The 17440-nt window shown below is 40.8% G+C and overlaps 1 protein-coding gene across 1 annotated transcript in view; it reads left to right on the top strand.

The window, feature by feature from the left end:
* Positions 1-17440, top strand: part of CDK7 (cyclin-dependent kinase 7) — a 29611-nt gene that overhangs the window by 1186 nt on the left and 10985 nt on the right. The window contains exons 2-9 of the mRNA XM_010580585.1: positions 106-165; positions 1411-1444; positions 3263-3330; positions 5296-5364; positions 6951-7061; positions 8262-8380; positions 9442-9541; positions 11382-11468. Coding sequence (XP_010578887.1) covers positions 106-165; positions 1411-1444; positions 3263-3330; positions 5296-5364; positions 6951-7061; positions 8262-8380; positions 9442-9541; positions 11382-11468 — 648 coding nt within the window. The remainder of the gene's footprint in view (positions 1-105; positions 166-1410; positions 1445-3262; positions 3331-5295; positions 5365-6950; positions 7062-8261; positions 8381-9441; positions 9542-11381; positions 11469-17440) is intronic.

The raw sequence follows: 17440 nt of genomic DNA, 5'->3' as shown, positions 1-17440 counted from the left end.
GGCCGCCCCTGCCGCGGCGGCCTCCGGGCCCCCGAGCAGGCTGCGCTGGCGCCCGCCTCGCCGCTGGCGCGCCCCGCAGTCACGCGAGCCCCTCTCTGTCTCTAGTTCGCCACTGTCTACAAAGCGAGGGACAAGAACAGCAACCGAATCGTGGCTATTAAAAAGGTGAGTGCCGGAGTGCTTTCCCGCTGCGCGATCAAAACTCTGGTTGTTCTTGACCCGCCTGAGGACTTTTTTATTTTTTTAACCTACTTAAACGGGTAACGGGAGAAGACGTTTTTTTGTTTCTAGAGTGTTTTGTTTAAACGATCTAGTTAACCCGTCTTTAGTGCTGCCACCCACCCCCCAAGAAGAGAGGCTGACTTCAGTCTTACTACGTTTCTGCGTTTCTAGAAGGGTTACCTGGTCTGTAACTTGAAATTTCAGTTATTTGTTAGATTTAGTTAAAAAACAAACAAACCAACACACATATTTCCAAACTTCAGACTTCATTGGTCCTTGATAGTGGCTTTTTTTTTTTTTGGTCTTTGCTCCTGCTGTGCCCGGTTTCCTTCGGGCTAGGAACGTTACTCCTGATTAAGTTCTTAGACTAGATGGTACTTTTGTGACAAAATTTGACAAAGAGATCTTGGATCTGCAGCGTACCTGTTTGAATACAAATGTTGAAAGTTTTTGTGTTGTCGTGAAGTGTTTCACTTCATACTATCTGAAGAAATTGCAGGAAGTTTTTGTGTTAAAAATAGGTGATTAGCTGTGCTTTGTAAGGGATGAAAAATGCTCATTACAGTGCTTTGGTTAGGCAAGTTGAACCATATCAATAGTAAGTAATTTTATTTGATACACTAATCCCTTTTAGGATTATAATACTTCTCCTGTATGGTTGCGACTAGTAGTAGCGGTTGTGAAAAGCATTCTTGTTTATATTGAATATTTACTTAACTTTTATCATCTCAAAATATCAATGGCAGGATTCTGGACTTGAAAATTTTAGGGGAGTAGGTTTAGACAGAATGACTTCAAGCCAGCCCAAGTTTATAGAGTATTTACTAGAATCATTCTAAGATGACCGTCAATTACTTTGCCTTCATTTCTCCTTGAGGAGAAGCTCGTTAGTGGCACAATAAAGCCTTGTGGCTACAAAGCATTTTCTGCTGACAGTTTGTGTTATGGCTGTTTTCACCACCATCATGATTATTTTTAAGCTTTTATAAAAACTAATGCTGTAGAGACAATTATTTTTTTAAGGGAAAAAAAAAAAGCCAACCAAAAAACCAAAACCAACCCTAGCTGGTAAAATGCTTCATGGTACTGAAACTCATTCTGTCTTAGAAGAATAACACTAAAGTATGTATCGCCTACTGTTGGCACAGATGGCTTAATCTTATATAAATATGAAACATTTCTTTTCAGATTAAACTGGGACATAGATCAGAAGCTAAAGATGGTGAGTTTTAAAACAAATTCGTGCTGCAGAAGCTGTGCTTTGTTTGCTTTTTTTTTTGTAAATTGGTACGTTAATTTCCCACACCATAACTTGGCTGAGAAAAATCAGCTCAACTGTCAGTGTAAGGCTTAGTAGAGGATTGCTTCCCAAACTGCAGAGACAGAAAAAAGCAGCAGAGATATCCGCATGCATAGTATATGTCTAAATATGTGTATATAACTGCTTAGCTTCTCAGTTTAAGTGCAGTACAAACATGAGTATAGCACAGAATAATAATCTTTACAGTACTGAGTTTAGAATGCCTTTTTGTATTGATGCATCTCTGTGCCCTAAATATTTAAGACAGGTGAGAGTATTTACCTCTGTTTTCAGATGTTTCCTTTGTTCTATTTTTGTGATTTATGCTGAGAAAAAAGTTGGTAAAAACAAGATCTTAAAACCCTTTTCTCTGTGTGGGTTTCTTTTATGCTGAGAAATCAGGTCTATAGAATGGTGTCTTTTGGTCATGTGCTCTGACCAGCCACATGTCTTTAGGTACAGATATTGCAAGTAAAAACCTAATAATCTTGGTTTTCTCTGACAGCCTATGTGGTGCAGTAGAATTTTGTATGCATGTAGGCTGCCATCCTTCTGGGATCCTGCATCAGGTTACCAGCTTTCCAGTGAAGAATCTTTGCTCTCAACTCTCCAATTCCATTGTAAGGGAAGAATTTTTAAAGAGAAACTGAGCACTCATCCCAGACTCTCACAGTTGAGCCAACTGCCAGAGTCATGATCCACCTGGCCTTCAGAGGACTAGTATCCTTTAAGGACAGTCATTACTTTTGGCCTATACAATTTTTAGCTATCTTTCAAAGAATGGTCATATCTGGTTTCCCTGTGTTATCTGATTTAAAAAAACAAAAGTACACCAGGTTAATCTAAGGCTTTGCCCACCCAAAAGCAGCCATTGTCAACTTAATCCCAAAATAGGTAATTAAAATAGGCAAAGCAGGAGTGTAAAGTAATCCATGTAGCGCTGCTTAAAACTTCAGTAGAGTCTTATGTGTTGAATCATCCCAGGTTTTGGGAGGACACTGTTTTTCAGCTCAGCACAGCTGAAACTTCCTGCACAACATACTGCAGGAGCATTTGCTTGCCAGTCAGTTTTTGTACAAGCCATAAATACCAGCATTTTTGAAAGAGGAGTTGTTATCCTGCAGGAGTCATGGTTTGATGCAGTGCGGTCAGTGTGACTGCCAAAGTGCACTGTCTCACCCCAGTTTTTCCTCTATAAAATCTGGCCGTTAAAGGATTCAAGCAAGCGTGAGCAGGTTTTGGCCACTGTACCTTTATGCCACAGCATGAATACAGAAAAACTTTCGTGCTTTGCCTTATTAAATACTGATATGTCAAAAAGAAAACAGATATATTCATGAGGTTTGTCAGTGTGCCTCCCTCTGGAGGTGACACACATGGAAGAACTGATATTTGCAAGGTGTAACTTTTCTTTAAAATAAAACCAAAGCTTTTAATACCCTGAAAAAGATCATTATTTTTTTTCCTAGGTTTTGTTAGAACTTTCCCTTTTTGCCAAAATGGGGACGTGTTGCTCCATAATATAAATCCAATTAGTGTGGTGTAGAATTTATTTGCTGTGGGAGAAAGTTTATCTATGGCAATGTCCTTGTTATTTAGTGAATTGTTGAGTGGTGAGAAAGTAGTTTGTAGTAGTAAATTGTCCATCAGTAACAGAACAAGAGGCTTCTCTGGAGCTTAGTCCAAAGTTTTAAATTTTGTTCTGTGTCTCTTCTTTTTTTTTTTTTTTTTTTAATGTAGGAATCAACAGAACAGCCCTCAGGGAGATAAAATTGTTACAGGAGCTAAGTCATCCAAATATTATTGGTGTAAGTAAAATGAATGCTACTTCTAGAATCAGTCCTCAAATACTTTTGGTACAGGTTCAAACTGAAATTTGGAATTACTTGGGTCATGGCGATGCTACTTAATTTTATTTGAGCTATTTTTTCCACCCCCAAATGGGCAGTAAAATAATGTTATGGCAAAGCACCTATTTCAATAACAAGGACAAAGTAGTTTCTTTTGAAATTCTCTTTTTAGCTTGGAGCTGTATGGATATTAATGGTGGGGACAATCGTGGAAATCTAGATTACCTGTTTTGCATCTCTGACAGACTTGCAAATTAGTGCAGTGCCGAATTTACCTGATTGTTTGCTTCAAATGGAACCAGTGACAGCCAAAAGCAGGCTTTTGTAATTAATGGTGATGTGGTATTCATGTGACTTACTAGGTTTTAGTGCTGATACCTAAAATGTGTATTGGAAGGAGTGAAACCTGTATCTTTTCAGTTGCGTTTAGGTTGACTTCCAGGTACAGATATCCAGCTGGAGCTAAAGATATTTTAAGATTAGCTAATAGTGATAGCTAATAGTGATAATTTGAAGGTCTGCCATAAATATTAGACTAAATATGAATTTTCCAGATTTGTTTAACTTTTTTGAGTGGAAATTGTGAACTTGCTTTCAAAGTTTCAAAGCTTTAGCTATCAAAGTTAGAGAATGTGCAGAGAAAGACAGCTAAAACGGCAAAGGGATGGAGCATCTTTATGAAAAAGTCTGGTATTACTCACTGGTGAGGAAAAGGCTGGGAATGGGAAGGTCTGCAAAACTGAGGTGGTAGGTAAAGTGCATGCAGAACTGATATTTGCAAAACCCCACAGTACTAGAAATAAGAGGTGTGTTTAAAACATATTTTTGTTGCGGGGCTGGGGGGGTGGAAATTGTACTACTTGACACAGTGTGTAGTGAATTTCTCAAATGTGTTGCCAGGGTCATTGTAGAAGCAGATAGCATCAGCAGTTTAAAAAGGAATTAGGCAAATCAATCATCAGTAGGTCCATAAGCAGGTACTAAAGGCAATAGACGAGGTTGTACCCCTCTGAGCAGTCCTGATAAAACTGTTGTGTGTGTTGGAATTAATAAGGGGTTGTGAATTACAAAAAGTGGCCCAGGCTGTAGGCTCACCTGCATAGTATCTCCTGTTACCATGGTTTCTGCAGAGGAAGAGCATGAGCATAATCACTGCTGTTATAAGCTATACAAATGACTATCCTGCAATTGGGTGATTCACACGGTCATCATATTGAGACTGTAATGAATGAGCCGCACCATGGAGAGCATACCTTCCTTGGGGGTAGAATACCAGGCTAGATGATCTGTGGTTCTTACTGAGCATCACGCTTGTGTTATCTCAAATTAAAAACTGATTTTGTCATTATACAGCTTTATCCTAAGAAAGGGCTGTTTGGATAGTCTCCAAAGTTTTATTTATCCTAGAAATCTTGCTACAAAGATGAATAGGTGCCTAAGAATATCTTTGAAAGGAAGTTAATAAGCCTAACACTTAGAATTTCTAAATGCTGCATGCTTACAGGAGGCAGATACAGAACTGAATCCATGGGAAAACTTAGTCTGGTCTCAAGAAAGGGTAGGAGTTTGTAGAACAGCAAGTTTTGGGAGGAGGACAAGGTGTGTGTTAGATTATATGTTGTAGCTAAAATGGGAAAGTTAATTCTTTCTTTTCTCCTCCCCCTCCCCCCCCCCAAAAACCAAAAACAAAACTCCAGGAAGGAGAGGCAATTGTGTAAAATGTTATTACTGTGCTTAATGAGGATTCTTTTTTTGGAGACTGAGTTAAAAAGTTAAACTGAGAAAGAATTGTTTGTATTGCAAGTCAAAAAACTTAAACCAGTTCAGCAAGCTGAAAATCCATATGCAGACTACAATGGTGCAGAATTTTAGAAAACTGGAAGTATGAGAGTATGCTTCATCATAATGTATTTTGTTTTACAGCTTCTAGATGCATTTGGACACAAGTCCAACATTAGTTTGGTGTTTGATTTTATGGAAACGGATCTAGAGGTAAGACTTTTTAAAGACTTTATTTCAGTGTCTTCAAATGGTTTTTGCAAATATTACTTTAACAGGCTTACATTTGCCCGTGTTAGAATGGTGACTTTCATTATGTCAGTTGATTAAGGTCATGTCTTTAAAGTAGGTTGAATAATTTGACAATTTTTGTGAGTTCTCAGCTGATACTTTTAAGTACTTGTCAGCATGATCTTCAAGAAGCAGATTGTTTACTATGTTAGTTTTCAGGGACTCCAGTCACAGTGTAGAACCTCAGTCATAGATCAGCATCTCAGAGTGCAATTGCTAAGCATAATATCATCAAATGTGTTCAAGTAAGTGTGATACTGAAGTGTATCAGATGATGAGCTGGTACTAAAATTGCATGCATCTGAACCTTTCTTTTAAATGTAACAATGCTAGGTACTTGCAAATCAGCATCTTACAGATGTTTCGTTCTCCAAGACTTAAGTCAGTTTGTCTTTGCAGAAGTCTTTGTATGAGATATTTTGATGCAAGATTCTTAATTTTGGAAGACTGTCCTAGATGGCAATTCATGTCAGATCTGTATATGCACACATTATACTTACTCTGGACTGAAATTAATGTAGCTGTTAGCTAGCTCGTTTCACATATGCTATTAGGAACTGGGGCTAGCATTTAAAATAATAAAAGAAGACATTGATAGGCTTGCTGAAACCTAGATGAATGCAAGACTGAAAAGGTTAGATCAGGTTTTTTGTTAATAGAAGTTTAATAAGTAGACTTTCTAGAGGATTCATTCTCTTAGTAACTATGCAACATTTACAGCTGAAGAAGATAAAAGTGTACAAAGAAGAATGAAATACTCTTGTACTACATAATGCCGTGGTATGCAGAGCATTTAACTGTATTGTGGTATCACTCAGGCCACCCTTTGGGCCTGCAGCCTATTGTGATTGGGCATGTGCTGGATACCTGAAACTTTGTGTAGTCTTAGACAGCTATTTTGTAAGTTTCAAACAACTTAAAGCTTAGGAAAGGCTATTACTGAACTGGACAGTAATATTAGCAAGGAAGTTTTGGGGAGTAGTATAGAAACTGCTTTCAAACAGGATGTTTACATAGAATTTTAATGTTAAAAATCAATGAATGTAGAAAACATAAGTAGATTTGTTAAAATATAGTAAAGTGGCCGTACCTCCTGGTTGTCTTGGAAATAAAGGAAACCATTGCATTTACGAAGATTAGATGCTTAGGTTGTACAGAGAAGGAAGGAATAAGTGGGAACATAATTTCAGGTTTACTGACACATTTATCATTTTTATGTGTACATCTTTGTCTTGTAAGTTTGGGTATCAGCCTGGAACTGAGAAAATAATAAACTGATGTTTCCCACCAATTTTCACGTTTGGTGGTTATGCTGAGTTCATGTAGGCTATCTGGGCTCCCCATTTAAATTTCTGATCTCCACAATAGACCTATTATTCTTAAAAAAGGGTGAGAATGGTAGAGAATATGTGACTGTCAATTTGAACTTTGTCTTAAAAGATGAAATAACTTTTGAGCTGAAAGAATGGAAGTAAGTTAATCTTTACTATCAATCTAACACTTTACAGGTTATTATAAAGGATACTAGTATTGTGTTGACACAATCTCACATCAAGGCATATATGCTGATGACACTTCAAGGATTAGAATATTTACATCAACACTGGATTCTACACAGGGTAAGCACGTACTAAATTGACAGCCTTTATGCTGTAACAAAAGTCACATTTGATAGAATTTGAGTCTAAAGTTTAATAAAGGTAGTCTTGATGTTCAGACGTTCTTAGTCCATAAGCATTCATGCTGTTTTGGAGAGCCAACAGCAGTACCAGAAATCTTAAGAACTGCTGATATGGTTATTTAGATATCTATATGAAGTGTCTCAACTTAACATATGACTTTGAGTAGCACTGTGAACTGGATCTGGCTGGGATGAATTGGACTCCTTTCACAACAACCTGTATGGTGCCATGTTTTGAATTTGTGCCTAATATAGTTCTGGTAGCACGCTGCTGTTTTGGCTGTTGTTGAACAGTGCTTGGGCATTGTCAAGGCTTTCTTTTTCCCACTCTGCCCGTGCCCTGGTGAGTAGGCTGGGGGTGGGCAAGAAGTAGGGAGGGGAAACGGCTGGGAAAGCTGACCCAAGTTGGCCAGAGGGAAACTGCATGCCATATAATGCCACGCTCAGCAGTAAAAACTGGGGTAGAGGAAGAAGGGGGTTTTTTGGCTTCCAAGGTGGCTGTTGCCTGGAGACTGACTGGGCATCAGTCTGCTTGTGGGAGGTGGTGAATGATTTCCACTGCATTGCTTGCTCGTTTGGTTTTTTTCCACTTTTCTATGCCTGTTAAACTGTCTTTCGAGCAGTGTCCCAGAGTTTTCTTGCTTTGGTCTTCTCTCTCCTGTCATGCTGGGGAGGAGAGGGGATTAGAATAGGGTGAGCAATGGCTGTGTGGGTGCTTTGCTGCTGGCCAGAGGTCAATGCACAACACACTGTTACTGTATTTAACTGTATCACTTCCATGACTTCTACAGTTATTTGAAACACTTGCAAGGTCTTTTTATTATCTGTTTGACAACTACGCAGCTAAGACAGAACTGTTCCTGCAGCAAAGCTAAAACCTATCAAGAGGCAGGTTTTTTTTAAACTCTGCAGCTTAAGTATAATATTCAAATGGGTATGTTTCACTATGATTTGCATGTATGGTGAAATAATTGATTTCCTGGGGTTTTTTCAGTTTTTTTCCTCACAGTGTAGACTTACAATAGAATCAAAAGCCTGCACTTTAAAATACTGTTATGGCACACCTGCTAGGAGGTTCATTATATGTCTGTTTTTATCAACACTGACAAAATTCTTTCTTTACTTTCTGTGCTGACAGGATCTTAAACCAAATAATTTGTTGTTAGATGAAAATGGGGTTTTAAAATTGGCTGACTTTGGCTTGGCAAAATCTTTTGGAAGCCCAAATAGAGTTTACACACACCAGGTAGTAACAAGGTAAGACATTCTATTTTGTTTCTTACATAGTGATTGTGTGGTTGTTTTGCAGTGTCTTTTGAAATATGTCATGTCAAATCAACACGTTCGAAGTTTGACATCTAGCTGATGTGATATGGCCGTAGCGCCAAAAGCTTCATAAAGAAAACACAAGAAAGCATTGTTTAGCAAGGTCTCTGTAAGAACCGCTAGAATATGCGTCCATGGGGGTTGTTCTGAGGTATGATACTCTTTTGAAATGCATGGAAATAATATGTATCTGCCTATAAGCCTGGCTTCAGAGCAAGACAGCTGTTGCTTTCTGTTAATCATGAGACCGAGAATCTTTTTTTGTAGCTAGTCACATTACCTATTATGAGACAAAAGCTTGAACCAATTAAAATATTTATTAATGTTATTTATGACATGCTTTTTTAAGGTATGCTTTAAAAAGCAGGGCTGCAAAATACACAAGGTACTTCCTTTTGTCTGCTGTAATGCTAAAGCTATTCAGGCAAAGCTGGTTTGTTTTAATACCTTGGTTCAAAAGTCAGAAATGCTACAGTAGTTTCAAATGCAGCATGGATCAGATCATTGCATTAAACTTGATTGTTCTTAGGCAGTGGAGGTAGCTGTTTTAAACAACTGCTGTCAAGGTTAATTTTGCATGAAACTAGTCTTTATACTTAGGTCTGTTGGTATGGAGACTTTTGGAAGCTGGAAGGAATTCTGTCCTCCTGACATTTCTTCAACATAAAGTTTAAAGAAAATTTTGGTTTATAACATCTAAACCTACCTCTTAAATACTTATTTCCTTTGCATATCTGCAGTTCTGTTGCTTCTTAACCAGCTCAGTTGAAACTGTAGTTAATTTGTGGTTATATGTGACCCCACAGTGAAGAATGCACAGCTTTGTTCAGTCTTTCTTAAAACACTTTGCAGGATAGAGTATAGCACTTCAGTGTCTGAAAAATATATAGGCAGGAACAGTATCCTCTTTGTAGTTCTTGCATTGCTACAACATACAGCATTTGCCATGAGCAAAGCCAGGTGATTTTTCCCAATATGTGTTTTCTTTTCAGATGGTACCGAGCCCCAGAACTATTGTTTGGTGCTAGAATGTATGGTGTTGGTGTTGATATGTGGGCTGTTGGTTGTATTTTAGCTGAATTGCTCCTCAGGGTAAGTCTTCAAATGTAAGCATTTTTAATTTGCTTTTCATTACATTACAGAGTGCATTACAACTTCATATGTGGGTTTCCCCTCTCCTGCTAACAGCAGCAGGTGAAGGCAGTTAGGCTGTTCAGGAAAGGAAGGGAAAAAGGCTTCCAAAAGCTTGCAAACTGTAAGGAAAGTGAAGTTTTGGAATAGACTGAGGTTCCGTAAGCATCGCAATCATTGGAAGACAGCTGGGTAAAAAAATTGTAACAAACTCTCACAGTCTTGCCTTGAGGAAAGTTGAATAGATAACACTCAGAGGACTGGAAGAGTTATCCTTTCACACAGCTTTCTATCAGTTTTCATTTGCTGTCCTTCTGGAAATTTGACATCATAGATACATGCATACTCTGTCCCTTATACATTGTTCCTCAATAACTGTGAATAATTATCACCAGTACCTTAACTGTGGGTTTACTTGTAATGAGCAGAAGACTTGTGTTTTTTCTAAACTTAGTTAACAATACTGGAATGAAGCTGAAGGTTAACATCAAGTAATTCTATGCCACTCCTGAGTACAGTGCACAGATGTAATGGTCCTTAAGTATGTTTTACTGAAGCAGACCATTTATTGTGCAGATCTGTGTAGAGGACATGAAAGTGTGAGGTGGAGGGTGGAGGGCAGGGGCACAGACACAGCTGAAGCCATGAAGTAGCATGCAGTATAATTTCTTCAATGACTACGTGGCTTCTGCTTGGTTTTTGCACTGTACTTTTAAGTGTTTGTGTGGCCATGTCATGAACCATACTGGGGAACTGGTCTGTCTGAAAACACCTTGAAAGAAATCTTTTGATTTGGTGTATCACTCGTACAATTTGGTTGGCAGTTCAGAAATGGAGATGTACAGTGGCTGTTTAAGCAGTACTTGTGTATGTAAATATGTGTTAGACCTCCTAAGTTGAATAAACTCAAAGTCAGAAAGGAAATAAGAAATTGCTGAATTCTGTTGATTCTTTGGTTTCTCACAAAGCATAAATGTGTAATGGTTCAGTTTTGTCACTGCGATAATTTTAAATGTATCTGTCCTTTTTCTTCCTGAGTGTACTGGGTTGAGGGACAATACAACTTCTGGGAGCTTTACAAAAGCAGTTTATGTTCAAGGCACTTTCATGACACCAAAATTTAGTACACTGCCTAGTAGGGATGTTCATTACAGTCTTTCTGTCCTACTTGATTAAATACTGCCTCTAATTCTTAATAATTTTGCTTTGGTCACAGTCTTTTTTTTCTTGCATTGTGTGCCTGATGCACAAGCTACAAGTTAAACTGAGCAAATATCCCCTTTTTTGTCTTCTGCTTAGTTTAAATGAGATGTGACACTGATTAGGCAGTTTCTAACCTAGTGGGTCACTACTGTCCCTTGTGCTGTTGTCTAATTCCATCAGTCTAACTGCTGCTTGTGTAACCCAGTTACGATTCACTTTAAATGTTTTGAATATATATAAAACCTAACTTCAGGAAGCAGATGATGGAAAGATCAACGTGAGTCACCAGCTTTAAACTGGCAACTGAGATGTAAAATCTTTCCTTTCCTGTGTTTAGTTATTTTACATTAATGTGGTGGTGGTCTAATCTTATGTTTAGCTCTCTGCTATCAAGTCAGTGATACCAAGCCTGGGTTGCAAGAAACCTTCGGAATCTATTTGGACATAACTAGAAGGCCTCAAATATTCAGTGTACCTCTTTGTGGGCAGCTGGTATACAAAGATGTTTTGCCCTGCAATTATAAGGGATAGCTCAAAGCTCCTCTCTAGAATTGAAATTCAGAAGTTAATTCAATCAAATGCTGTTGCCTTCTTCCAGGTTCCTTTCTTGCCTGGAGACTCTGATCTTGACCAGCTGACAAGGATATTTGAAACACTGGGCACCCCAACGGAAGAACAGTGGCCTGTGAGTGCTTTTGTTTAACAGACTGACAATAGTTTTACTTGTTACTCTTTATTTTAGCTTTTGAAATTAAATTAAAGGGTATACCAGAATACTTGAGTAGGTTTTCAGAAGGCATCTGCCTGATCGCACAAAGCAGAGGATAAGCAGCTGAAATTTATTGTTTCTCTTGGCTAGTCTCTGGTCAATATAGCAGTGTTGTTAGCATTAAGCAACAGTAATGAAATTTTTTGGTTTCCTTTCTGCATGTATCCGCAGTTTCCCATGGCTATTGGTGTGAAATTATTGTTGTTGCTTAATGTTTTTGAGATGCTTGATTAATTAGTCTGCTTTAACCTGAAAGGCTTTAATCACTTTCAGAAGTAGGAACAATTTGTAGGGACTTAAGTTGGCCTGCATAAGTTATAGTTTTGGGATACATTAAGAAACACCAGACCAACAGCTTTAGGGACAAACAGTTTATCTCAGAGTAACAGTACTATAACAAATACAAATTAGTAGAACAATTATCTCTTGAGATGACAGTAAACTCAGTAATAACAGGCCAAACTTAGTGTCAGGGCACACAATGACCTACATAACCATGGTTATCAGGCAGACTGACAGGAAGCAGAGCAGAACTTATGATGAGTGAATTGGACCAGCTGATGGGCACGGGGAGTCCTGAATTCCTTGATCAGACTGTTCTCTTTTGTAGTTGAGTTGTGGAAGCACTCTCTGGACGTGCTAACCAGTTATCACATCCCACCTCTTCTTCCTCTGTTGCAGTTTTCCTTTATGTGAATGGTGCTTGGATGCTACCTTAAGTAGTGCACAATCACCAAATGGAGCTATGGCGATATAAGATGTGTGGTCACTATATGGAGCAGACACTGTATAAGGCAATACAGCCCCACATTTTCAGCCCTTGCTTACGTGACTGTGTGAGGGAAAGGGTGGTTGTTTTGCCATGGCTGCATAAGGCCAAGACCAATGTTGACACTACCCACCTCACTGGGAGTGTCAGGTGTGGAGAGGAGTCTGGTCATGGGGTGATGAAGGGTTAAATTGAGACAAGACAGTCAATAAGGTGGTGTGCCAAGAAACCATCAGAACAGTACGGGCCAAAAGCCAAGTACAAATCTTTAATACGACAACTAAAACAAGTAAGAAGCCACTGAAAATAAGCATTACAACTAGGTAAATAAGCAGGATGTTCCATATCCCCCTAATGGTGGGAGGCCATCCTGAAATGGATTCCTGCCAACTATGTTTGACTTTTTTTTAAACACTTCCCAGGATTTGTTTCATCTCTGGTACCATGGTTATTAAAGTTTGTTGTGCCTGCTTCTTTGCCTGTTTGAACAGTCGATGCAAGTCTTCATGTTGCAAAAGCCATTCAATTAGAGATAATTCATATTGATAAGGGTATGGATGGTATGGTGGGTTTGGGAAGGGAAGTAGGAGAGGGACTTGGAGATGTGGGAATAATATTATGCTTAAGAAAGCTATCGGAGTGTTAGCCTGTAGGTATACAGTATCAACAGTGAGAAAATAAGGGTCAAGCTACAAAAGGGTTAACGTAGGCATACAAGATGCTGATTGTTGATCCACTGATGTGTTGGTCCCTTAAATGATATAGAGGCATCTCCCATTTGAATTGTTTACAATCCCACAGTTAACTGTGGTGTTCTGCTCTTGGCTTATGGAGGTATAACGTAATCTCAAAGAAGGATTCCATACTGGAGAGCTGTGGGGTTTTCCTCCTACCAGTGTTAAAGTAGCAAAGTTCCTTAAGCCAGGTTTTCCCATTTGTCCATACAATTTGAATACATTCTGTTCATTACATTTGAAGATGTATTTCACAGTGTGCTGCAACCTGGGCTAAAGCTTTAGCAGCGGGTAACTCCAGTGCTCATGCAACTGGTGAGTTACCACAGTGGTCCCACATTCCAGGTTGCAGGTTTGGCCTAAGGTTTCCTCAGTTTCGTCTGCTATTATTGGGCTGCTGTCAGCTTATCATGGGCATCAGTGTCCACTATCACTTCCACCCCTCTGATTGCAGCAGTGGCATCTGCTCAGTCATTCCACCTAGCCTCAACCATGTGGTGAGCAGAATGGGATCAACACAGCCAACAGCCAAAGTGTGCACCTATCTTCCTAAAGAAGGTGGCCCCTAATTACTGCAGTAAGAGTGCAGAAGGAGCACACTTTCCAAGAGGGAAAGCCACCACATGCACCTAGAACATGTCAGGGGTCAGATAGTGTGGGCAGAGCAGTAAATGGCTAAGCAAAGGGCCAGGAGTTCTGGCCATCTGTGCAGTACCATGGTGATTTGGCCATCAGTGGTTTGGACAGTGACGTCACACCCAAACCAGGCATTACTGCAAAGGATTGCTGAGCCATCAGTAAACCAGGCAACTTTTTGCAGGGTGGTGAAAGGAGGGACCTAGGTAATGGCAAATCTGAGTGATTGTTGGTGGCTACAGGAATGGGAAAGGTGAGGTGGGTGAGGATACAATGGTTGGGGCCTAAAGGTTGGGGTCCATCAGTGATGACAGGTATACCAAGAACCTAGTGTTGAGTGGCAATGGATTGAGTTTATCCTTCAGGGAAAGCAATGTTGTGAAGGATGTCATGAAGAATAGGACATAAAACCCTAAGTGTAAGGGGATGATCCTGAAGGAGCTTGTCAGTGTCAGAAAAGGTAGCAAGTAAAGCATGCTCCCATTCACGATATAAGGCTTGTGCATATTGCCACCCCTTGCTACCAAAATGGATAGGTTTAGGGGTGGAGTCCTTGGAACTTCTCTCCTGGAACAGTCCCCACCAGGCACCATTTCCACTCTACTGGACCCTGAGTTCAAATCTGCCAGTAGGGGTGAGGGGTCCTAAATGTTGAATACTTTTTAGGAGAAGGGTTAAGGCCTGTTGATGACTTGTGTTCCAGTCCCAGGTGAAATGTTTTTGCAGCAAGGAATATGGAGGATGGACTAGCTGACTAAAACCAGGGACATGGGCATGCTGTAATTTATGAAGTGCCTAAAATCTCTGCAGGTTGTGTTTGGAGAGGGAGTAGGTAAAGATAAAACAGATTACAAGATGATTTCAGAATACTTTTGGTACCGGCATAGAAGGAGACTCACATTCTCGGCAGGAGCGTGGCATTTGCAGGGAGGAATAAAAAGATCCCAGTGTTCTTTCAGAGCTGAAACTAAGAGGGTTATATCCTGTGCAACAGATTCATGTGTAGGTCTGCCCATGAGGATGTCATTGGTATAGTGGTGGCAGAAGAGATCAGGAGTGGAAGAAGTTTCAGCTAAGGCTAAGAGACTGTGAGTAAGGGTATGACTATGGTGATAATATTGAAGTAAATGAGTAAAGGTGTACTGAATGTTATTCCATGTAAAAGTAAAGTGACCTTGATCATTTAAGTGGATGGGGCACTGGAAGAACATATCTTTAATGTCCAAAACTGCCATCCATAGGTAAGAAGCAGGCAAATGGTGTTGAGTATGTCAGCAGCTATTAGGACTGATGCGTGAAGCAGAGAGGAGGCAGAATGTGTGCTACAGTAGGCAGCGGTCAGATGCCGAGACCTATTTGTTGGGTTTGCCCACTGGCCAGATGGGGCTGCTAAATGGGGTGTGGGTGTGAGTGACTGTCATGACCCAGGCTGGACAGAACAGGGATGGGTCGTGGTGAATTCGGAATCCCCTCAGGCTGAATTAAGGTGAGGTGACACCAAATGATCAAACATTTTATTCATGGCAGAAGCAGCCTGCGCTTGGAAGGCAGAACAGCAGGTGGCGGGGTTTCTCCCAGTAAGAATTGGCACGGAACTACCTCAGTAAACTGTAACCCGTGGTGACCATATAAATCAATTCAGGGAAGAAAATAAGGAGATCCCTCCCGTTGAGTCAGGAGGTTCAGAGCAGACCCCCTTGCTTTCTAGACTCCTCCTCAGAGAGGAGCCCAGGGGCGGCTGGATCCACTCCTAGTCCCAGACTTGTAGTCAGTGGTTTATGTCTAAACAGATGAGGTGTGGGGATTGTGGGAAAAAAGAGAGGGAGACAGAGAGAAAATAGAAGGATTTCACAGGTCCTGGGTCCAGCGTTGGTCCAGTCAGGAGAGGGGTCCAGTTCTGGTGGGCGCATGCGCAGGGCTCCTTGTGTTGGTGTATTTTATAGCCCAGTTCCCGCCTTTTCTCATGTCAGTCACACCCCTCTTGGTCTTCTGCACACTGCCTGTAAGGACTTAGCTAACTCTCGATCTTGTGTGCTGGTGCTGTTGTGGGGGGTGGTCCTGAAGGGTCCCTCGGGCAGCTGTGAGCCCCTTCTCACACAAACTTTGTATGACCTCTGGCCATGTACGATGAGCTGCCTGGCTCAGCATATGTATCATCCTCCCGCATGCCCTCTGCCCTCTGTGCTAGGCAGAACTTGGCTTCTTTGTTATGTAGGGTTTGTTGTTGCTCCACCACAATGTTTGAGACATTAACTCATTCAGTCTCTCACAATGACTACTTCCTGTTCTTCCAGCCCTGTAAGAAGGGAGGCAGGTGATGAGGTTTTGGGCTTGTGGTTTTACAGGGTCCTGCTGTAAATTAACAGCATGGGTCATTGGAGGTAGGGGAGGTACTTACTGGAACTAGCAGGTGGTTTGGTTCAGAAGTACCAAGATACCGTACCTCGCCTTGAGCATCATGGAAGGTTTGGCTTCTGAGTCGGTTCATATCTTAAGATGTTAGAATATCCCAAAACTGCAGATCCTTGGGACGTACGTCTATTGGGGAAGTCATGCTTGACTGACTACAGGAAGAGCTATGAGTGGTCCTGTGAGCTCGCAGACTACTGCAGTATGAGGGAAGTGGTCCGCTCCAGTATGTGATCTATTGATGACAAATTTCAGCACCTGGATCAATGAGGCAATGCAAATACAATTTATCATTGATGGTGACATCTAGCACTAGATTGGAAGTCCATATAAGCCACACCCTCTGTAGCATGTCAGAGAGACTGGTGGCTTCTGACCAGACCCTGTGGTGCTATTTGGACCTCTAGTAAGTTTGGGTAACGGAGGCTGAGGTTTCCAGGCTCCAGCTGATGGAATGGCAGGAGGGGCACTTGGGCTTTACCTCCAATGGGAGAATGTGTGGCACAATGTGGGGTGTTGGCAAGAGCCAGTAACGCTGATCCTGGGACTCTGTGTATTGCTGTTTTGGGAATGCCCAGGGCCAAACGGGCTTTCTCAAGGTCTTTGGGTCAGGGCCCTTTCACAGAGGCTTAGGGAGGTTTTTTTTAACTTACAGGGACACAACAGGATTTGGTGGTAATTATAGCTGCATCTTTAGGGAGATGGGAAGATAACAGAACAGGCACAGCAGAAGCTACCTTTTGTAATGGCAGGGACTGTGTGGGGCTGTGTGCTGCACCTGTAAGGCCAGTGCTTATTGATATTAAATGTCCTATGAGTGGACCCTTTTTGACTAGTAGGCACCACTGTGTCTCAGTGGGATGATGACAGGTCTTTGCCATGAGGCCTATGTCTAAAGCATGATTGATAACCAACTTAGCTATGCTCAATTCTAAATCTGTGGGATTGGCCAGGGTCCTCAGTCATCTCTGAACATCCTGGTCTAGGATCCATCCAGAGAAACCTGGTCTAGTGGAAGGTGTCCCTGCCCATGGCAGGGGGTTTGGAACTAGATGATGTTTAAGGACCCTTCCAACCCAAATCATTCTATCATTCATTCTATGATCTTGGGGCACTCTCTTTGAACATAAGCTGTTGATGCCCAAAAGACAGTGTCTGTATTTTCTGATGGAATTAGGGTCAGATTCCAGACCCTAAAGTGAGGGTCTGAGCTTCTGATTCTGAAACTTGAATGGTATCCCCTCCTCATATTTGCAAGCTAGGCTAAGTAATCCTCAATAACAGACTGTGATGGCACTTGCTTGATTTGTCTTATTTGTAAAAGGGCATGTGGAGATACT

The sequence above is a fragment of the Haliaeetus leucocephalus genome, unplaced genomic scaffold, assembly GCF_000737465.1.
Source record: "Haliaeetus leucocephalus isolate CR32 unplaced genomic scaffold, Haliaeetus_leucocephalus-4.0 Scaffold722, whole genome shotgun sequence".
Lineage (NCBI taxonomy): Eukaryota > Metazoa > Chordata > Aves > Accipitriformes > Accipitridae > Haliaeetus > Haliaeetus leucocephalus.
This window is presented reverse-complemented; position numbering and strand designations above follow the sequence as displayed.